Raw genomic sequence first — 23,503 nt, 5'->3', positions numbered from 1 at the left:
GATACATACTGGCCCATTTCAGTGAAGCCCTCTTTAGCATTTGTTCGCATTCCTGTGTGTGTCTAAGTGAGTGTGTGTGTGTGTGTGTGTGTGTGTGTGTGTGCGCGCGCGCGCGTGCATGCACATGAAGAATTAGAAAAACGAAACCTAAAGGCTGGAATAGCCTAAGCATGAAATACTCATTGCTGCTCAGGGCATCCCATCATAAGCAGGAAACAATTCAGGAAATACAAAGGGCAATGTGGTTGTAAAATTTTTTTTTTAACGTATTCTGACTTCCACATTTCTCTTGTTCCCCAGGTGCCACCTTTACTTCTGGGTAACATACCTATTTAAAAATCAACTAAACAACGGTGCATTTCTAAACAGAAAATATGTTGGTAAAACATTACCCTGAAATGGAAATGATACTAAGATTATCTCTATAAAATTAACATTAATTGAAAATAAACTCCTATGACTACTAAGAGAAGTCAGCACATTCTTATGTATATATTATATATGTATGTACAGAGCCTTTTTTTAAGGTTTGCAAATGAGGATGTTTTCATTACAGTACTTTGGAAATTTCTGACGACTGCACAATGTGAGATTCTAATGAGGAGAGTCATTAGAACGGCCATATGAAATAAATGATTTGAACCTGCCAGAGGATTAACTGGGTTCAGTTGGGTCCCCTGGATAATAACTGACTAAGAGGGCCTAATTGCATAATTAGAGCAAGAATGGATTGGATGGATTTTATATTACTTTTCTGTCAGAGTTGAGACCATTACTTTATCATCAGTTCAAAGACAAAGATGGCAGTGTTGCTACCGAAGCCAACGTAAACGCAGTGGGAAAACATGGCTACTTTTGGAAATCAGCTGTCACTGTAACATGAGTCTTAAGTGTTCTTGCTGAAGGGAATCCACGCTCTTCTTCTGTGAGCATTTTAGGAGCATGGAATGCCGGCATTCACCAACATCTCAGTGCCATTCATTTCTCTCCCTTGCTTCAGGGTAGGGATGCAGATGTCTCCGAAGGCAAAGGGCAGGGGTTAGGTTCAAATGTGGCTGGCTCTAACCTTCCCCTTGAACTCTAGGGTGGGATATTCAATCTACTAAGCCGTACTAAGTCAAGTTAATTATATAAGAAGTATTTGAAGAATATGAATTATTGTACTTCACACTGCTACACTCAGGTATAGTAGGATAATAGTAACAACAACTACAGACAAAGAGTTAACATTTGCCTCAGGAAATTCTCTCAAGGACGCTTATATGATTAGACCTACTTCTCATTAGTTTACTGATAGTTGAAAGAATGAAGGGACCCGGGATACTGTTGGTAGTACAAAACCTTGAAATTCCCTAAATATGTCCTTTGTTAATTTTTTTTTGTAAAGCTATTTCTCTTTTTTCCTTTGTTTGGCATGATGGTGAACCATCTGTTTATCACATGCAACAAAATCTCGTCAGGGAACACAGCCCTGTCTTTCGTTACTGTCTTTGAATATGATAGCACTTGATTTGCTTCTAAACCATCTTAGAACATGGAAGGATTCGGCATTACGGGTATTTGTTGATGCCAGAAACACCTCTTCCAGCACAGACAGGATGCCCCACTTTATATTCCTTGACAAACGCACACCCTTACGAACCCCTTCATAGCTAATTATCTCCTTGACAACTGATAGACCAGGAACAATTTACCAATTGTTCCCTCCCCCCCTTTTAAATACTAAAACTATATTTTTAATCATCAAAGTATGATCCCTTCTTCCATTAGCATGTGAAATGTACAGTTGGAGCATTCAGCGGAATGGAGGCCATGAACCAAAGTAGAGTCTAGGCCAGCAGTAAGGGGCGTGGCCAACCTGCTCTAAGGGGAACAAGGGAAAAACGCCGTTCCTTCCTCTCCTCCCGCAGCGTGCCTGCTGGGCTAACTTGGTTAACTGCATGAACTAAAAAATAAAAATTTGCCTCTTAGAAGCTCATAAAAGTGTACTAGAAAAAAGTCTCTAACATTGGATCCACACGGACTGCAGCCATTGACTTTTGGAACGGGTACAACGGAGAACCCCTCACGGAATAGTGGATAAATAGAAAGGAATAGCCACGTCACATATTCCAGTGTCATATTGGAAAATGAAAAGGCAACAGATTAGGAGTCTTTGTCACTGTCCATCCCTCCGTACATATCTGCCAGCTTTTTGAACCGAGGGCCCCAGTCACTCAAATAGTCATAATCTTGGTCTCCATCTGTGGTCACTGATTCTAGTGAGCTCAGGGAGTCGGCCACCGAGCCAGTGCCTTCGTAGGCATAGGTGGCCAAGGAGTCGTAGGGAGGGGCTGTTGGGTCCGTGTCATTTTCCTTTAACCTTTGGCTAATGAAATCTCTGACATCCGTGTTGTCACGAGCTGTTGGAGTCCGCCGTGGTAGAAAAAGAGCTTCAGGCACAATGTCCCTGCGCGATTTGCTGTCCTCCATGGCTTCAGGGTTCCTCAGGGTTCCGATATCAAAGGCCTGGGTGTCTTCCTCTCCGCCACCTTCGTCGTTGTAACTGACAATGTTGTCTCTGATGTCCTCTTTGGAAATGATCAAAGGCTCTTTCTTTCGCTGCCGCCTCAGAGCTGCGAACAGCACCACTGTCACTGGAAGCGGAAAGCAAAACAGAAGGGAAGGAAAGTTAATTTGCCACCCAATTAACGTCGGGGAAGAAACACTGCTCCAACCTGCAGCTTTAAAAGTACACTTGAAAATGCAGGCTCAACTTTTCCCCAGAGTTAAGGAGGCCTTTGTCTCCATCCATAATCAGATCAGGACCTTCTAATATAGTATTTTAAAGAAGGCTATACTTTTAACCAGGGGATAAAATACTATCATATTTTGTCAGAATTTCCTTCTTCTTCCCCCTTTGAAAATGTCAACTACTTTCAAGGTAGGAAAAAATAATAATAAAAAAATGGGAGCCGCAGAGAAAGTACTGCGATAAAAGTGCAAATTATGCCAAGCAGCTAAGACGCTCTAAAGCTGGTATAAAGAAAAGGCTGGCACCTCGGAGGTGTGTTGAAGGCTTCACGTAACTCCACATCTAAAATAGCTATTGCACCATGCCTTCCTGCACCCCCAGCCCCCTGAGAAAAGTACAAAATTAGTTTAAAATCCCAAGCAGAGAGGTGAATGTTTGCATACCTTCCCACATACCAAAAAATATTAGTACAGATAAAACCCAGAAAGACCCAGATTCCAAAAGCTAGTCTGGGCCTCAAGCTCAGTCAATTAAATAGGGCAGATAGTGACACACTTTCCCTATGATTAGCGTTTGAGTTAAATAAGCATATTTATTTGAGATGGCACTTTCAAAGACTTCTATCCCACATGTTCATTGGCCATAATGCCTGTTTTACAGACATACTGGGTTTTTTTTTTTTTTCTTCTAGCTCAAATTAGAGGCAAAGCAAGAATGATGTTTAAACGGCTCCTGATCTTTCTTCACGGCTGGTTGGTAGAGCAAAGCTGTCTGCCTGTAGAGAGACACACATCTACCTACAAATGGACCTATGGATAGAAAATAAAAACAGCAACAGCTTAAAGAGAAGGTGGTACGGAATCCAACACGGGAAATGCATTTCTAGTCCGTGTCTGTCCGGTGGCATTTACTACAGGACACACTAGCAGTGTCTCATTACCGTTTCCCCCATTACTGGTCCAGTTCAGTTTTTATGCCCTGAAAACTGAATTCTTGCAACTATGTTTAGGAGGCGATTACATCTTGCTCCCAGGGAATAGATTTACACGCTCACTTGAAAAAAAAATATATATCATCCTTTCTACTAACAGTATTACTACTTGGCTGCCTAGAGAGTTCTCCAGACCAGTCGTTGTGCTAAGTGCATTTCCTACTTGGCCGCATTTAGTCACTGTGATAGTCCTATGACTACTAACCATGGTTAAGACCCCGGTTTACTGACGAGGATGCTGAGGTCCAAAGATGTCACATGCAGCGGGAATTCAAATCCAGGTCCACCAGACTAAAAAGGTTCCACTCTTACCTGCCACACTGGAAGCATATTAGGATGACTGTCTCTTTCCTAAGGAAATACAGTTTTCCCATTCTCAAGTGTGTGTCCGTGTAATAGTCCATACTCCCTGTTCTTGTCAGAGACTGTCCCGGCGCCTCTACCGACTCATCCACCCAGGGTATCCATTCATTCTTTATGGAGTGTCTGCTTTGTGTAAGGCGCAGTTCTAGGTACCACCAGTAAGACACAGGGATGGAAAGCCCTGCTTCGGAGCATGGACAGATGTGTGGGGACCATTGGATGGAGACAGAAAATAAACAACACGTAGAGCAAGTCAGGGAATTATTAGAGGCTGCTAAGTGAAATGTGAATATGAAAAGGCGGAGAGGGCAAGGAGGTTGGGGCGAGCTTCCCTGTTCCATGGGCTGTGCACGGTTGTACCATTTCAGCAGCGACAGGAGCTGTCCAAGGTGCTCCCTGGCAAAGGGGAAACAGATGCAGCCCCTAGGTAGGTCTGTGCTTGTAGTGTTTGGGGACCGAGGCTGGGCCAGAAGGAGCCAAGGAAAGAATACGGAAAGAGCTTTGTTGCAAGGGACCCTAGTGGTTTTGGTAAGCTTTCAGCTCCACCTTGGTGGGGGTTGGAGACCTTCAGGGCTTAGGTCTAATCTTCCTTTCATGATGCTTTCCAGGGTTAAGTGGTATGGATTTGCCAGCCATCTGCCTTTAAGCCATTCAACGGCAATGTACATGAATTCTTTCCATCTTTAAAGGTGAGAAAACAAGCATTTATCACTCCATCATATTCCAGATTAAAGTACTCAGATTTTAAAATCTCAGTTCTATGTTCGTCTGAAATTGTAGCCACAGTGAGAAGTGAGAGAGGGAATAATCAAAAGCCACAGGTGCCCAATGCTCATCCACAGTTTAATTCTATGGTGAAGGTGACTGTCTACATCTTCTGTTAGCTTAGTGTACACCTGACAACTTGAAAACTGACTTTTATACATGGGAGACTGGGCTGGGACAGAACATTTAGGATTCATCTGTCTCTTCTCTCCCCGGGCCTCCTGAGGCAGGAGGACAGCAGCAGGATTTTAGGGGTGGGGGAAGGGAGGGGAAAAATGTGGTCAAATTCATGCTCCAATTCCGTTATAGAACTAATCTGACCTCTCAGAGCCCATATTTTTCTCTGTAAAAGGGAAGCAATAATATAATGTCTGGGGCTATCAAGAGGAATGGGTTAGATGTAAAAATTTGCAAAACTCTAAATTGCTATATAGATCGATGTAATTGTTGGGATGCTTAAAATATTTAATATTCCTACATGTATATAATGTGTTAAGTCAAATCCACCCCAAATCTCTGTCCCCTCCAACTCCTTCCCTGTACACTCTGTAACTTCTGTTTGGATGTTTTTACTGTTTTCTTTAGTAAAATACTAGATGCCATGCTCTTCCCCCAGGGACTTCTTTGCGGTGGGCAAGTGCCCTATCCCAGAACTACAGATTTTTGTATGAGATTTCCTCCTGAGCCAGTGTGGCTTCCCTTCTCTGGGAACCTCTTGCCTTTAGTCTCTCCAATGATCCCAGTCTAAGTCTAATGTCTCTTTGAGCCTGGAACTCGCACTGTACTCCAGGCGCTCACAGAGAACCTAGGGATTGGGATGGGAGGACCACATCAGCCTGGAATGAAAGCCTGGGTATAGCACTGAGTGCTATCACCTCTTCCATGTGTGCCTTGGTCACATGCCTTACTTCATATCTCGCTGCCTCAGCTGTCATGTTGAAGATGCAGACACATACACCCCAGGTAGTTCTGAGGAGCAAGAAAAAACATTTGTAAAGCATCTTGCACAGCATCTAGTCTATGGTAGGAGCCTAGTTAAGCTAAAACTCATTTTCTTCTTAAAAAAATGCACAGAGTTCCCAAGGTGTGGAAGGTACTGAAGCCAATTAAGAATAATGAAGAGACAGTGAGTTTATTGCAGGAAAAGAAGTGAAAGGGGAAGATGAGTTAGGGAGTAAGAAGAGGGTAGAGAAGAGAAAATGGACCGATGCCTGAAGTCAACGTGCCACGGAGATGCTTACACATCTGTGATCATGGCTTCTCTACACACAATTTTCAGGAGATAGAGCTAGCCCAGATGTCTGAGTAGATGGATAAAGAAAATGTGATACAGACACAATGGAATTTCATGCAGCTACAAACAAAAATGAAACCATGGCATTTTGGGGAAAATTGACAGAACTAGAGATCATTACATTACTTGAAATAAGTCAAATTCAGAACAAATCCTGTATTCTACATGAAGAACCTAGATTAACATTACGTGTTTGTATATATACAATGTGTATGTATTTATATCTGTGCGCATGTTTAAATATGTGTAGGATTATAGGTTACAAAAGTAGAAAGGGTCTAATGAGGGGGGAGGAGAGTAGGGGATGAAGTGAATATATGAAAGAAAGCAGAAGGGGGCCAGTCAGGAAAGGGATAGGGAGCAGGGAAGAGAGAGGGTGGGAACCAAGTAGGAGGACACATGTGTATGAAGATCAGTTTCATGTGTGAGATACACTGCTTTGCATGTTAACCATAAAAAACAACTAACATGTAAACATAGGAGGACAGGCAAACCAGAGATGGTAAGGCCAAGGGTTAGTAGGTAAAGGTCGCTCGTCCTTCTACCAGCTCAGCCCCCACCCTTACCCGAGGTCATTTGGACACCCCCTTTCCACCAAGAGCAACGGTAAAGTCCTCCAGGTCTTACAGATGCACAGAATTAGGACACTGACATGCCTTTGTACACTGTCCGTGCTGTAGGCCTTCCAAGTATAAAATGCTGTGCTCAGATCTTGAGAAGAGGACTGCGGCTCTGAAGTCAGGTTTCCAGTCTTTGTTGTAGGTGACAGCACTGTTGAGCAATGAGAAACGTCTTTCCTGTAGAAATGCAGGCCCCTGTCTATGCTTCTCCACTGTTACTCAAGTGTTATTCACTCTTGGAAGAGGCTCCCTCCTGTTAATGCTTTCTTGCTTGCTTTGTAGAGCGGGGTCGCATGAATCTTAGACTGGTACAAACTTACCATGGAGCTAAGGATGACTTTCCAGTTCTCATCTTTATTTTTCCACCTTTTCAGTGCTGTGATTGATTACAGGTGTGTGTAGAACGTGGATCTTTTGTTTTAAACTGTATAGGCAAGATTGTAAAACCAAACCATTTTTTTATTTTTAAAAATTTAATTGTGTTTTTTATGTCCATAGGTGTGTTGTCTCCATGCATGTCCATGCACCACATGTACGCCTGGACCCCCTGGAACTACCATTAAAGATGACTGTGAGATCTGGCATATAGATGTTGGGAATCCAATCCGGGTCCTCTGAAGAACAGCCAGTGCTCTTAAAGCTGAGCCATCTCTCCAGCCCCTTACTCTCAGTTTTGGAAAGGATTCATTAGCTGAGGTTTGATTTCTTACTTGAGTAACAGTCAAAGGCTTGTTAAGCTTTTTGAACTCAGTTTTCTTTTGATTGGAAATAAAAACAATCATGTGTCTTCGTTAGACCTTGTGTTGGTTTTTACTTCTTTGAGAAAATTCTTAAACATTTGAGAAACAACTTAATGGAAGAAAGACAGATCTTGCCGTAGGGATTCGGAGGGTTTGGTCCATGGTCACTTGATCTACTTTTGAGACTCTGATGAGGCAAAGAGTCATTGTGGCAGCAACATGTGGCAGAAGAGGCAGCTCATCTCATGATGGGTAAGGGACAGAATGATCAAAAGGGTCCAGGGACCAGATATACATTTCAAAGGTATGCCAGGTGTCATCATTTCTTCAACTGGGCCCCACATCCTAACAGCCCATTCAACTCTGAACTCATCAGCACATCGATCATTTAATGATGTTATCAATTCCTGATCCAGCTCCCTCGCAGTTGCACCACCAACTGGAGACGCTATCGCCAACACATGAGCTCTTTGGGCAAAGACTTCATATCCAGGGCCTAACTGGTCTTGGTTTTTACTTTTGTTTCTTTGGGATCCAGATTTGCCTCCTAATGATGGGAGTTATTGATTAACAATCTGAAAATTATAGACATTGTATATGTGGTAACCAGAAAGCAACACTAAGTGGGTAGTTAGTCCATTGTGCAGCTCAAATAAGTTTGTTTTGTTAAAGAAAAATGCCGTACTTTTATTTCTTCCTGTGTGTGAGAAGGAAAAGTCTCCACCATCCTTTTCCAGTTTTCTGTTGATCTTAAAAATTACCTTGTAGAAGGGGCTTCTGTCAGATGCTCCAGGCTGGATGACTTGCACTCTTCACAATCTACCAGTATTTGCCAAGTTAAATATTGACAACAAACAGAACAAACAGGGTATATATCGGTATTGCTTTCCAATTCCCCTGTGATGCATTTCAGTGTGATAGGCAACATATTCTTTGGGGGAAGTGACACCCTGGGCAAGCAAAGACATGGGCACATATCACAGCTGTTCATTCTTCAAAGCCATTAATTCTTTTAAAGCAAAATAAAAAAGAGTTCATGTTTGAATAACACAGATTCTCAGCATATAACTCTACTCACCTAGATCAGGCTGTATGCCTTACTGGGGGAGGCGGAAAAATCTAGAGTGTCACAGTAACAGTGTGTGCCCCTCACCAAGGGGAGATAGGATGCAGGGAGAAGCAGTTTACCTAGTAGGATCACGATGCACAGAAGGATGGCCACCAGAGCCCCTGTGCTCAGCCCTGTGGGGTGGATGAGGGCCTCGGCGTGGCAGGACTGCATGTTCCCATGGTGGTCACATGCACAGACCCGGACAGTCACTGTCCCAGTGCTGCTTTGGACTGGGTAGTCGTTGTCTGAAATGACCACCGGCAGGAGATAAGTGCTCATCTCGTGTCTGTTATAGCCATTTTTCCGAGTTAGGATCCCTGCAGTGTTGTCTGGAAGCAGAAAGCAAAATGGTAAGTGCGTGGATGTTACGTCATTCGTCAAACAGGCTGCGATGGAGACAGATGGATGGAGACTGAGATCCAGTCCTATAGGGACTTGAATAAAGGGAAGGTGAGGGGCTCACTCACCTTTGTTGTCTTGTATGGTAAAATTAGAGCCACTGGCTGCTTCTGGGGCCAAAGAGAAGGAGAATTGGTGTCCACTGTAAGGATCATCCTTGTCAACAGCGTGCAGGGTCTGAATCAGCTGAAAAAGAAGCCAGAAGGTTGTCATAAAGGTTTACGACCCACAAGTGTTCCTTACAGTTTATTAGGAAATTGCTTAATTTTACAGTTTGTAATTTAATGAAAACAACAGCTCTTTAAAACCAAAACCAAAACCATCCATTGATGCATTCCATTCAAAGGACTACTTCTTTGCTGTGGGATCCACTCTGCAAACAGTGTGGTATTCACCTGGACCTCACTTCACTATACACCAGAGCCTCTTCCTAGGTTGTGGCAATCTGAATGATCTCCAGACCTTGCCAGAAATTCCCACGGGGGGGGGCGGCAAAAATCACCCTGCCTGAGAAGTTCTGCTGGAGAGTAATACAGAACTCCAAAATGTCTCAATGGTTATTGACAGTGTTGCAACGTAAGGAAGGGGATGTATCCTGGGCAGCCTACGCTAAAGCACTATCTTCTTATGCTCCTAGGTTAGCAACTTAGGAAAAAAATTATAAAGAAAATTAATGTCAAAAACCTACAATAACTTGAGCGTTCGGCTCTCCCTCTGCACTCTCATAGTGCATTTCTGTTTTGAGGAAGTGCAGCATAATTTCTGTCACAGGCTGCAAAGACCTACCTCAGGTGGGTGGCAAATGGGCTAAGCAGTAAAACATTCATGAATTTGTATTACTCTACAGATGGGCAATGTAAATAAGTAAAACTGTGAATTATAGGCAATTGGATAATATGTTCTAGTTATTATTTTCAAGTACATATGCAAATTAAGCTATCTGTCACCAATAAAGATTTTATTCCAGCAACACTATGACTAATCTATTTTAATGAAAACTTAAGACTGATTTGGAATCCGCGTCAGCGCCAGAGACTGATGAACTTCCAGTTCTTAAAAACTATTTGTTCTCTTATGCAAGTTAAACATTCGTCTTGGTTATTATTTATGGTATTAATATCCTTGGCATCTACTTCATAGATAATTCAAGAGGGGCCCTCCACTGTGTGTATCATCTCAATTATGAGATCTAAATTAATCTGACTTCCAAGCTGAAGGTGCTTTTTAAAATACAACTCACCTGATCCGCCTTTGCTTTTTCACAGACAAAAGTTTCATAGAACTCAGCAAATTCTGGGGCATTGTCATTGACGTCGAGAACTTTAATATATAGAGGCACGCGGCTGCTTTGCTTTGGATTATCTGATGCACACCGAAAAGAAAGAAACAGGCATTTTTGTGTCTGTCACCATTTCTCCTTAGACAACAGCAGCCACCTACTCTTTCATTCTCATCCTTCCATGCTAATCCCCTGGTCTGCTGAAGGACGGACTTCCAGTCTGAGGGGCAGCATGGACTTCCGGGCTGAGGAGCAGGACGGACTTCCGGTGTGAGGGGCAGAAGTTAGGTGCTTACGCTTCCTCTCTCATCCCCTTAACCCACATCTATTTGAATGTTCATTTAATAAAACCTTACTGAAACATCTGACACCTAATATGAGCTGGTAATTATTTGGGGTGCTGGGCCAGAAAAGGAGCTAAACAAATATAGTGAGTTCTGGGTTGTCTTTCTAATGTGGCGATAAACAGGAACATACGCTGCACCGGAGGGGGAAATGAAGCAGAGAAAAGGGATGGAGAGAGACGGAGCCGCTATGTTGAGTGGCGTCTCAGAGGCACCAGGTACAGATGTGACCGAAGAGAAGGAGTAAGTCAGGTAGAAACTTCTAGATTCTCAAGGAAACGAAACTGTGAGTCAAAAGGCTTTGGAGTAAGTGAGAGCTGATTTTCTACAAGAGCTCAGCTTTTCACTTACTGAAGGTGGTTAACAAGTTCTGACAACAGTATTCTTAAGATCTCTAGCATCTACTTTTCTCACACTATCCTCCCAGAGTGAAAGCGGCTGCGCAGAAATTGTGATACGTCTCAACCACGCATAGTTTCAAATATATTAGAAAAACATTAAAATACTAAAAATGGGAAACTTTGGGCATAAACCTAAAATAACCATAAAATGACCACTTTTGTAAAAAAAACCTAAATTTCACGTCTTGAAAAATTGTCATTTTCAGTGGACAATTATTTTGTACTTTTAAAGCTTTGAGTGTACTGTTGTTGGTGTCCCTGCCAGTCCCTTGGCACAAGCTCTAAAATCCAAATTCCTATCTCACAAATGTCTAATGGTGCCAGCACCTCCTTAGTTCACATTGGCGTTTATTATTCTACTCTCTCTCCTTCACAGACTCCACGTTTGTGAGTTATGTTGACAAAACGGAACTGTAACAAACCATTTGATATGGAATCTCTCACAGCAGATGTCGGCTGAGCTAGAAGTGTTTAGAACTTCAGAAATTAAAAACAAAATCTGAAAGAGCTATATCCTCTGGAAGCCTATTCTAAACACTAAAATATTATTTTAAAGATTATTCATTTTTTACGTGCTTCTGTTTAACAGTCCTCACGGTTCACATTAACTTCCATTGAGTAAAATAATGACATTTGAAATTTATTTTTTGCCATTATTTTTCTCTGGGTTAGATTTCATGTGGAGTGCTATAAAATTCATTCCAAACATTTTATTGATTATTTGGTACTTTATATTATTCGACTTGATAAACTATAGGAACGTGATGATTTGTAGCTCTTAATTTGTAAAGATTGTGAAATGGAAATCTATCTATAGAAGGTTAGAAAGAATATCTAAAATGTCTTGGCCAATGCCTACATTTTTGTTTTTGTTTTTTTTTGTTTTGTTTTGTTTTTATATTATTTAGTGTATATGAGTACACTGTAGCTGTCTTCAGACACACCAGAAGATACATCAGATCTCATTACAGATGATTGTGGGCCACCATGTGGTTGCTGGGATTTGAACTCAGGACCTCTGGAGGAGCAGTCAGTGCTCCTAACCACTGAGTCATCTCTCCAGCCCCAATGCCTACATTTTGAAGATCTATGGCTCTACCTATTCCCTTGCTTCCTCACACAATATTTGAGAATTCACTTTTTTTTTCAGGTGTTTTTGTGACTTTCGAGCTTACAATCTTTGGGAAACCATATCTGCCATGTACTTACTCTATTTCACTTGAAAGATTTCTATATAATGTTATCTATCTATCTATCTATCTATCTATCTATCTATCTATCTATCTATCTATCGACCATCTATCTATCCAGGGTTTCTCTTTGTAGACCTGGAAGTCCTTGAACTCAGAGAGATCCACCTGCTTCTGCCTCCTGAGTGCTGGGATTAAAGGCATTCATCATCACCACGCCACCATGCAGCTCAATATATTCTTGTGTGTGTGTGTGTGTGTGTGTGTGTGTGTGTGTGTGTACCCCAAATTTATGTTGGATGTCTTTCTTTATCACTATCCACCTTACTGATTGCTGAATGCTTTCCTAGTCTAGATAGCCAACTTGCCCCCATCTCTGCCTCCTGAATGCTGGGATAACAGGCAGCCACCATATCTGCCCAGCTTTTATGTGGACCTTGGGGATCGACACTTTCCTGCTGGGCCATCTCACCAGCCTGGAGAGATGGATTTTTAATCTCCAAATTGCAGAACTTCTGTTTTTTTTTTCTCCAGTTTCTCTAGTCAATCAACACACATTTAGAAGAAACATTGTTGCGCTTTCACTCAACCGACACCCAAGCAGGGCGGTGGATCTGAGATGAATAGCTTTGGCTATGCTTGAACAAGCCGTCCCCTGCCCACTCATTCCATCAGTGGGGACAGCACTGGTGAGGGTGGACTTACTAATCTCCGTTGCTATCACTGTGATGTTATGCCACAACAGCGTTTCCCGGTCGAGAAGTTTTGATGTAAAAATGGAGCCATTTCCAGAATCAATGTTGAATATCCTGTCCATATCTGTGTGTCTATCCACCGAGTACCTGAAAACGCAGAGTAGAATTTTGACTTTCCTTGACTTGCTCTTTTCACAACATAAAACCACTCCAAGGATATCTCATCTATTAATTCTTTCTATGTGTAGTGCTTTTAAGCATCTGCAACTGTAACTTAAGCAAAATATTTTGATAAATTATATCTTTACAATCAGCTTGAATAGTACACTCACCAGGCAAGTTGTATGATTCTACTAATTTCTCTTTAATGTGCAATTAGACCAGGTTTATTTTAATATGTAATTTAGATCAAGTTTGTATAGTAATTATTTAATTTCTTATGGCTTCATATATGGTGTGTGTATATATGTGTATGTATGGTGTATGTGTGTGGTGTGGTGTGTGTGTGAGTGTGTGGTGTGTAGGTGTGTGTGTGTGTGGTGTGGTGTGTGTGTGGTGTGTAGGTGTGTTGATGGCGTGGTGTGTGTGAGTGTGTGGTGTGTAGGGATGTGTGTGTGGTGTGGTGTGTTTATATGATGTGTAGGCGTGTGTATGGTGTGTGTGTGTTTGTGTGTGTGTGGTGTGGTGTGTGGTGTGTATATGTGTATGTGTGTGAATGTGTAGGTGTACATGTTTATGTGTTCACACTTCAGAGGTTGATGTTGAGTTTTTCTCAATTACTTTCCTCTTTATTCACTAAGATAGGGTCTCTCACTTGAACCCAGAGACTACTGCTCCGGCTAGCCAGCTTGCTGCAGGGATCCCCAGTTTTTGCCTTTAGAGTCTTGGAATTCTAATCAGGCAGCTATGTCAACCTGTCCTTTATGTAGGCTCTGGGGTTCAAACTCCAATCCTAATTTCATAGACCATTTCATGCATAATTTCCTAGGATATATTCTATTTTTAATTAAATTTTTAGACTAGGAGTAGGTGGGGTTGAGAACAGGAGGGATCAGGTTTTGGGGAGAGAGGGAGAGAATACTGGGGGAGATGATTGCAATTGGGGGGCATTTTGGGAGCAAGGTAGAATCCTAGTGCAATGGAGACTCCATGGAATCTATGAGGGTTACACTAGCCGAGATTCATAATGGGAGACACAGAGCCTGAACCAGCCACCTCCTGTACCTGGATGAGGCCTCAAATGGAGGGACTGGGACACAAACCCAGCCCATATGCTTTCAGAACATGCTGGGACAGGAGTCTAGCATAATTGTCATCAGAGAGACCAGAGAGAGACTTCATCCAGCAACTGATGTGAGCCGATGCACAGTCCCTCAGCTAAACATTGGGCAGAGCTCCAGGAGTCCTGCGGAGGAGAGGGAGGAAGAATTGGGGAAGCCAGAGGGATCAAGGACTCCTTGGGAACACAGCACACAGACTCATCTGACTGGGACTCAAGTAGTCTCACGGAGATCAGGGAGCTTGTGTGGGTCTGACCTAGGTCCGCTAAGTCCTCTGCATATGTGGAATGGTTCTATAACTTGGTGTTCTTCTGGTATTCCTAACAGTTGGGAGTGGAGGCTGTGTCTAATTCTTATGCTTGCCCTTTGGAACTGTTTTCTCTCTACTGGGTTGCCTTGTTCAGCCTTGATATGCCAATATGTGCCTGGTCTTATTATAGCCTTTTATGCTGTATTTGGTTGATGTCCCTGGAAGGTCCATTCTTTTCTGAGGGGAGGTAAAGCAGGATTGGGGGATGGATGAGAAGAAAGGGGAAGTGGGTGGAAAGAACTAGGGGAGAGGCAGGAGGAGAAACTAGTCAGGGTATAAGAAAGAGGAATAAGTGAAAAGGAAAGGAAGTTTTTAGATCGTCAGAATGTTAATACACATGCTTATATAGGGACGGTTACTTTTTATATCATCCATTATATTTTAAGAATCATCTGTTTTTGGAAAACAAAAGATGCCTAGTGTGGGCAAGGGTGGTAAGGTAGGAGAGGGAGGTAGGGGATAGGATTAGAGAAGAATGCAGAGTCTAAGCAGAAGTATGTGTTGCTGTAGGAAAGAATTGGGGTCTATTCTAAGTGCCATGGGAATCTCTCCATGGGCTCCATGCAGGACAGCATCATAATCTAAACCATGTTGACCGAAAGATGACTGGTTGAATTGAGGAGGAATGTTGGCTGGTACTCTCCCAAGATGTTGGAAGAGGAGTGGAAAACAGGGCTTGGGGAAAGATGCGAGGCCCGATTTCGGAAGGTAGGGATTGTGGGCCTGAGGGACAGCAGGTCCAGAGGTCTAATGAAGCAGAGAGCTGCACGGACAACTGAGTTTTTATTCAGTGAGCTTGGGAATGGGAGCGCTGAGGACGGCGTCCCTAAATACCCAATAGGAGCAGGAGTTGTTCAACAAGGCAAGAACGGTGCTAGGGCAGAGTAAGTGATAGAGACTATGTACAGAGAGCGTGTGGAGAGTCACGGAGGGCCCAGAATGGTATCGTAGAAACCAAAGATGAACAGCAACCCCAATACTGACAGCAGATGAAGGAAATGGAGAAATCTTATCTTTTTTAAATAAACTGTGCTTTTTTTTTTTTTACTAGCTTTAACCTAATTTTAAATTTATTTAATTTTGTAACTGATTTTTAGGATAGCCATGTAAAGGGAACAAGTATGTATGTATGTTTATGAGTGCAAAGTTGCTGAGAAAATTCTGAGGAGACTTGATATGTTAAGGTTTGTCATGAAAAAAAAAAAAAACCTCCCATGTCCACTGCATTTTCAAAACTTATGTCATGGAAGGGAGTTTAAAATGATGGCTTAACCTGGGAGCTCCCAGAGACTAAGCCACCAACCAAAGAACATCCATGGGCTGGCCCGAGGACCCAGCACATATGTAGCAGAGGGCTGCCCTGTCTGGCCTCAGTGGAGAGGATGTACCTAACCCTGTAGAGACTTGATGCTCTAGGGAAGGGGGATATCCATGGGGTGGGGGAGCACCGGCTTAGAGGCAAAGGGAAGGAGAGATGGGGAGGGGGACCTGGAAAGGGGGCAAAACAATGAAGCACGTAATGATCAAAAAAATGTTGGCTTAAAAATTGGCTTAGTTGAAACACCATTTAAATAAATCATCCAAGTACCTGGTGTATTTAGAGTTACGAAGGCTCTACGATAAGATATAAGTCATTTGCAATAATGCACAGTGCTCAATATTCTATATCAATGAACGATTTTAACTTAAAATGTAAGTCATCAGGTAGAGCAATATTTTTATGTTGATACTTGTTGTTTAGCAGTTGTCTAAATGAAACAGGGATTCACTTATTGCTTGCCAGTCGAACTCATCTTAGAAAAGAATAAATGACGTCGCAATGTCCATGACGTCACTGGTCCTTCATTGTAGCCTCCGGGTACTGAACATGGACCTTTCATCCTCAGAAGTGCTCAGACGTATTTAGAAAGCTATCTACTAGTTTTGACATTTCTGCCAACAGTCATTAAAACACTTAGGCGAGAACACTGAGCTTAACTTGACCATCTTTTTTTTTTTCACTTTAGAAGACAGATGACATATATTCATAACACATTGCTACTTCTGAAAAAGGAAATTACTGTACTCATCGGCTATGAGAAACCTTATAGTTATCTACGAACATGTTTTTCCCTCATGAAAAATGCCAAGCCTAGGAAGTCCTGCTTCCTGCTCTCACAAGCTGCCACAATCAGATACAATGGCCATTGTTCGTTCTTTGTCTCTGCCTCCTGATATAGTTTTAAGTTTTACAAATAATCATGTTTCTCTATCAAGCCTTGAAATATACGGGAAGCAGTGAGAAACTTTGAGTTGAAGACAGCTTAAAATTTTAAAGAGAGAATATTAACTAGTTAGGAAATACTGAAATTTTTATTGTCTTCCCTAATTGGAATTAAAAATGAATGGAAACCCTATAAATGCCTATATTGTTTAGGAAAGATGATTATAGATAAAGCTGTATTTTCTTTTTGTTATTTTCTTTCCTCTAAAGTAATTTCAGTTTATATCAGCGATATTAACTGTCCAGAAACATCAACTGTGATCATTGTCAACAGGAAGTAAGGCAGCCAGCCTCTGCATGGCGGTAGTGACTGATTTGACCTTCTCCTCTGAGACATCACTGCATTTTGTGATTGAATGATTTGTCTTGTATTGTCTTCAAGTGAGGGCAACTTGTGTGGTGGAACAGAGGCCATATTTGCCTGTAGATTAATAATAAGATTCACTTTATTTTTATTCATGTGGACGAGTGAGTGTCTCTGTGTGTGTAGACGCACATCAGCCTTCGTACCTAAGGAGGTCAGAAGGGGACATCAGATCCCTAGGAGTTGGAGTGTTAGGCAGTTATAAACCACCTGATACGAGCACCAGGAACCAATCGAGTGTCCTTTGTCAGAGCAGCAACTACTAAGCTACCTTTTTAGTCCTCACTTAGACATTGTACATGGCAGATACTGATAGTGACATGTTTTTTCTTGTATGTATCCAAAGACATTGTGATAAAGTTAAAAGTAGGACATTGTTTGGTGATAAAAGAGTTAAAGATGGTGACTACATTTGTAGAATTATTTGTTCACCTAACATAGTCTTACAGTTATTCAAAAATGTGTGTCTAGACTAACTCCAGACTATGTATAGACATAGTTTCTTAATATAAGAATAATTTTTTCCTATCAGGGAAATCACTGGAGTATGCACTGAGACATCAATGTAATCTATGTGTGTTCCTAGACTTAAATCTATATTTATATATCAAATCTACATGTACTGAGGGAAGACTGGGAGTGAAAGTCTTTAGCATGAAAACAACAGCCAACCCAGCTTGACAAGCTAAGTACTTCCGTTCATAACAGAGAACAGTGAGTAAAACTGGCAACTGGTTTAAAAACCAGTATAAAAGTATTTAGCCTAAATTTCCAGAAGACATTTCCCTTCAAGTTAAAAGCATGTTGAACTATCAGAGAGTTAACGTAAGCTTATATTGGTTAACTTCTAGCATTAACACTTTTAACTGGAACTTGTCACTGACTTGCTAAGGCCCCTCTTCCACTCCATGTAATCAGAATGAGCTCCAAGTCAGAGAGTAGTTGTGAAAGTACCTATGGGGCATGTGCTATGGAAATGAAAGCCATTCTTCACTTCCCCGACTAAGCATATTAAATCACATGGGGGAAATACTGGATCCATGGAGCTGACATGTGGCTGCACTGGTGGCTCGTGTCCCTCTTCAATGTGTCAAAGATCTTCCAGTAGATAGATGAGACATGGTTCTGTCTGCCCTGAGAGTGGAGCAGACATCGTGCATTTTAGATGCAAAGGTATCATGAGATTTGACCAGAAAAAAGGGACTGGATGTTAGAGCACATGCACTTAGAGCTACATGTTCTTTTATTTCTAGTAATATTCTTCACACAACATACAGAATGGCCATTTAAGAGTGAAGTGTGGGATTAGGTAGCCTCTTCTGTTCAAGACTTCCAGATGGCTTCTCACCACAGTTAGATAAAATTCAGGCTTTGCTGTGAACTGTGAAGCCCAGTAGGACCGTGGTGGCAAATCTCCCTGCTGCCTCTCAGTTGACCTTGCCTACCTCTTTCTTCCACTATCTCTTATATCATTCCTCCCCTTCTCTCTCCACCTCCCTCCTTTTCCCTATCTCCACTCCTCTCCTTTCTCCTCAATGTGCAGACCTCTCAGCCACTGCCTCTCCTTCCTTTACCTCTTCTGCAGGTCTCCCCCCAGGATTCTACGTAGCCCATCCCTCCAGTTTTTCAAATCTTTACTGCAAAGATTTCCTCCTAAGAAGGCTAAGCCCAGTCACACCATCTTAAACAGGATCCCCGTTAATATGACTTTTCGAATTTTTCACCTGACCTACTGCATATCTACCCTTTGTTTATTTTTCTCTGTAAGCTCTCTGTGTTACAGACTTAGTCTAATTGTCTGGTGCGTTCCCTTATGCATAGAATGTGCTTGGTGTCTGGCAGGTACCCTGATCAGAGTATGTCTGTGGACTCACTGGCAAGATTCTCTACAGATTTTATTTTTTTCCCCCTGTGTACTTTATCTAAGGAGAATGATTTACATGATAGAATTCTGATTTAGCACCGTTTTCATTTATTCTACTGAGCTGAAGGTTGGCAGTTGGCTGATTCCGGGATTTGCATGCGATTCTAGAATCCCCAAGTTGTCAGTGGCCTCCAAGAGCAATGAGGCTTCCTTGCCACATGATTTATAACTAAGGAGTCAGCACGGCACAGGGAAGACGAAGCTTGTTTACATAGCATTAATTTGGATCCTACCCTATTAATTTCCCCGGCATTTCCCAGACATATCACGAAACACTTCTTGTTTTTATTTACATATGCAAGAGGAAAATTAGTCATCGAAAATGGAGCATAATTCTGCCTCTAAGTGTCACATGATAGGTCCTCCAGCACTTGAAAAGCAAGCTGGCTATCAAGCTCAGAGACTGGTTTATTTCTGTCTTCCACTCTTTATGGTAAACCATCTTAAACCTTACGAAGAGGCCTGGGCCAATCAGCCACTCCACCGAGTATCACCTCACTTAAACAGCGAGCTCCTGGACCTCTCATCCAACTGTTTGTTTGCTTTCAACTTTTGTGCGCTTGAGGTTCATGCTGTTGCTAAAATAGTATTTATGGGGTGAGCAAGGGCAGTTAAAGGTGCTATTTGGAATAGTTTTTCAGCAACATAGAACTGTCTAACTGGGAAAAAAAAGATTTCTCCTTTCTAAGGAGCCGGTGGGTATTTGGATATAAAAAAATTGACTTAACTTATGAAAGAGATGGCGCTGAGGTGCACTTACTTGACGGGATTCCTGGCAGCGTCAGGGTCCTGAGCTGCGACAGAGCCTACGGTTGTGTTTATCTGAGCATCCTCTCGTATCTGTAGTATGTAGGCCAGTTTGCTGAAGACAGGAGGTTCATCTACGTCATCTACCACGATTCTCACTGTGGCCGAGTCTTTGAACGGACCCAGGTAGAGAAATCGGGGTTCGACGTGGGGATTGGAGGCTTCCACCTTGAGGGTGTACACTCTCTTCTTTTCAAAATCCAAGAGCTTCAGAAGAAAGGGAGGCGAGACACAACAGAGAGGCAAGGCAAACCGTTTTAGTGCAAATCTCTAACAAATGGATGTGAACAGTCTGCTTAGGGAAATCATCACATACCAATGCAATGGTGAGCAGAGGCAGCAAAGAGGAGATTTACCCCTCTAACCCCTACATTACCATAGTTCATTAAGAGGAAAGCTATTACATAGGTTGTGAAGAACCAATTTTTGACCATGATAGAAATATGGCCTGAATGTCTACCACCACTGAAAAGTGGGTTTTCAGTTGCCAGGAGTATGGGGCAGGAATGGAATGGGATGCAGGGATCTTTCTCAGCTTTCCCTTCTCCTTTAAAATACTTTGTGTTTGAACAGAGCGGGTTGCTAGAGGCAGGCTGGCAACGCGTAGTAGACGTTGCCAGGGATTCTCACTTCTGGCTTTATCTGTTCAGTGTTTAGAACTTGCCAATGCCTGTGAATCCACTCTTGCCTACTAAAGCTTCTCTGGTAGACCTGGTCATGTATAGTTTGAAACATCTTCAGGCAAGTCTGAGTGTAGTCAGAATTGTGACCTACAGATTAGATCTGTGAGTCTCTCTTGCCCATTCAGACAAAATAGTTTTTGCAGGAGTTAGTAAAAATCTTTCCCTGACATCCCCACAAGGGCACTGGGCTAATTACTTGCCAAAGAAGGCAATGATCCCCTTTGTTAAAGACCTTTAGGAAAAGATTTTGCATCGGAGACACGGTGAACCCAAGTGCATATTGCTGACTTGTAGTTTCAGATGATATCATGACAAGGCTCACTGGAAGCACTATTAATCAAGTCGTCTGTGAATGCGATTTAGTCAGCTAGGCAAAATTTCAGTTTGAATCTGATAAAGCACCAAGAAAATTAAAAAGGTTAATGTGCACTAATGGGCTTCCTAATCATATCAGGATCTAAAGCATCGGTCTGAAGTGTCACTTAAGCATGTTTTATTGTGTTTCCAGAGATTCAGACATGTTCGTAAGAGGGAAATTTTTCTTGTTATTTACATCTATCATGCTTAGGTATACCAGTAAGCCTAAGTGGGCTAAAGGAGGAAGGAGGCATTCTAAAATACATGACAAAAGAGAAATCAATGAAAATTAACCTAAGTCAATACTTTTAGCCCTGAAGCTCACAATTTGTTGGTTTTTAACCATGACTGCACTTTGGTCTGCGGTGCCAGACAGTTTTGAGAAGTGAAATAGCACACAAGTGTGCTGGTGGAGAGGGGGAGTTCTGGACCGGACACTTGTTGTCCTTATGTTCCAGAAAATCCCTCATTTGTCTAAGTGTGTAGTCTCCGTGTACCCTCTCTAATTCCTGTCACCTCACTCCCTGCTAGTACTAGGCTTTCCTTCCAAGCACGGCTCACAATTTGCAGGTGCGCACTCATTTATTGGCTTCTTCGCTCTTTGGTGATGTTCACCCCTGGCTTATAGGTTCTAGGACAGCAGAGATCATGTATTGGAAGCCCTGTAGCAAGGCCAGTAGCCACAGTAATGTGTCTCATTCTGTATTTTATTATTTATGTCGTTTATGCCATCATTTTTATATATCTCATTTGTTTCTGTTATCCATGTAGAGTTTTTAGTAGAAATTTATTGAAAGTATAGATGTAATAAATATATAAAAATACTTTTGCCTGTGAAAAGGCTTATAAAAAGCGAGTGAAAGAAGAATCCAAATAAATGTTTATAGAAGGTGGTCATTGTCCTTGGTAACTTGAGAGCCAGAGGAGAGTACTTCATGGTAAGACATTAAGAATTTTATCTTGTTCGATATCTCTGTAAGTTGTACAGGCACAAATAGTCTTCTTTTCCCATGTAAACAATAGTATTTAGAGTTGGATAAACCTAATAAAGAGCTGTGTTTACATTCCCCCTTCTCTCTTTATCTATATGTGCTTGCTTGTGTGTATGTGTGTGTGTGCGTGCATGCATGTTTGCAAGTGTACTCGTGTATTCTTCTTTTGTGTGTGGAGGACAGAAATCAACATCATGTCTCTTGACACTGTGAACCTTATTTCTGCTTGACCAACTAGCCAGGGAGCCTCCAAACTCCGCCTTTATCTACTTCTCCTCCATCACCTGAGTCATCAGCAAGTGCCACCATGCACAGACTTCATGTGGGTGCTGGGGACCTAGACTCACTCAGCTCTTCATGCTTGCCCATGGTACCATCTCCCCAGTCCCAGGAGTTGTATCCAATATCCACATCAACAGCATTACCTTTTTGACAGTTATAATCCCTTCCTGGGTTTCCTGGTCGGTGATGACGTCAAACATATCATGTCCCTCACCGTCTGTGATACTGTACTCGATCTCTGCATTTTCTCCCACATCAGCATCACTGGCTTTGATCCTGCCAATTGGAGTTCCCGGTGGAGAAGACTCGGGGGTCTTAAACTGATAGGTACCTGTCAATCACCAAAGAGACGAGTGAGGCAGAGACTAGGAGATACTCTACCAGAATAAGCAGTCCACTCTTACCCAGAAGGGGCGAATTCCAAGATCCTAACTGAAACTAGGTCTAAATACTAACTACAGGGTTTAGTTCAGGTTACTCTACTTTTTCCTGTGTTGATTTTTAATACATACATATCTTTGATAAAAATTTTACACATAAAATGAGCATAAAAATAGACTATCAGCAATATCTTATTTCTTACTAAGAAAAGAGAGCAAGTATAACAATACATGACAATAAATGTATTTTAAATAATATTTCTGGAACGTGGTTGACAGCAAGTGGAGCCCCAGAAAGCCCAGCAGTGGCTGAAGGGAGCCAGCTTTATGATCTCACTGTGGATGGAGACAGACCTAGGCTTTCTTCAAAGTAATGAATGGTACCCTAATCTCCTTATGTCTTTACTATCATGATAATGAGATCCTCCTTTTATTTCATGGCCTGTCTCCTTGCAAATGGACTGTTTTCTTCTTGTTCTGTAAACAAGCTTCCAAATTCATGGTGTCATTTCGAGACTGAATGGGAGAGGAGAGTTTCCAAAGCCCCAGGAAGGTAAAATAGCACAAAGAGCAGAAAACTTAACCTGGATAAACTTGCAGTCGATTGCCATGTGTTCTTAATGGGGGCTTTCTCTTGACCTTGCTAACACCAGCCAAAGGGGGAAGCAAATTACAGCAATTTGAAAAACTACCCAGCTAGTCATGTTTTCATTCATAATCAGAACTGGGCTAGATGCAGAGGTAGGGAGATGGCAACGGACGGAGTCCTCTACTTTCCCCTTTGGCTAACTCACTATTAATTTCAGTGTAGCATTTTCTGTCACACAGACTTTTAACAGACATCCATATACACACATACATTTTGGCACATATAATTTCGTTTTTGAGACATTCTCACTATGTAGATGAGGCTGGCCTGGAACTCACGGAAATTG

General features: G+C 42.0%; 1 protein-coding gene across 1 annotated transcript in view; it reads right to left on the bottom strand.

Annotated features, from left to right (window-relative positions):
• Positions 1-240: 240 nt before the first annotated feature.
• The window catches only part of Cdh6 (cadherin 6), a 138,942-nt gene continuing 115,679 nt past the window's right edge, over positions 241-23,503 (bottom strand). Inside the window, exons 7-13 of the mRNA XM_032898755.1 lie at positions 22,332-22,519; positions 19,828-20,081; positions 12,937-13,073; positions 10,258-10,379; positions 9,086-9,203; positions 8,696-8,947; positions 241-2,636 (exon numbers count right to left, since the gene is read on the bottom strand). Of these exons, the coding sequence (XP_032754646.1) occupies positions 2,146-2,636; positions 8,696-8,947; positions 9,086-9,203; positions 10,258-10,379; positions 12,937-13,073; positions 19,828-20,081; positions 22,332-22,519 (1,562 nt within the window). The 3' untranslated portion in view covers positions 241-2,145. The remainder of the gene's footprint in view (positions 2,637-8,695; positions 8,948-9,085; positions 9,204-10,257; positions 10,380-12,936; positions 13,074-19,827; positions 20,082-22,331; positions 22,520-23,503) is intronic.

The sequence above is a fragment of the Rattus rattus genome, chromosome 3, assembly GCF_011064425.1.
Source record: "Rattus rattus isolate New Zealand chromosome 3, Rrattus_CSIRO_v1, whole genome shotgun sequence".
Lineage (NCBI taxonomy): Eukaryota > Metazoa > Chordata > Mammalia > Rodentia > Muridae > Rattus > Rattus rattus.
The sequence above is the reverse complement of the archived record's forward strand: the minus strand, read 5'-3'. Positions and strand labels throughout refer to the sequence as shown.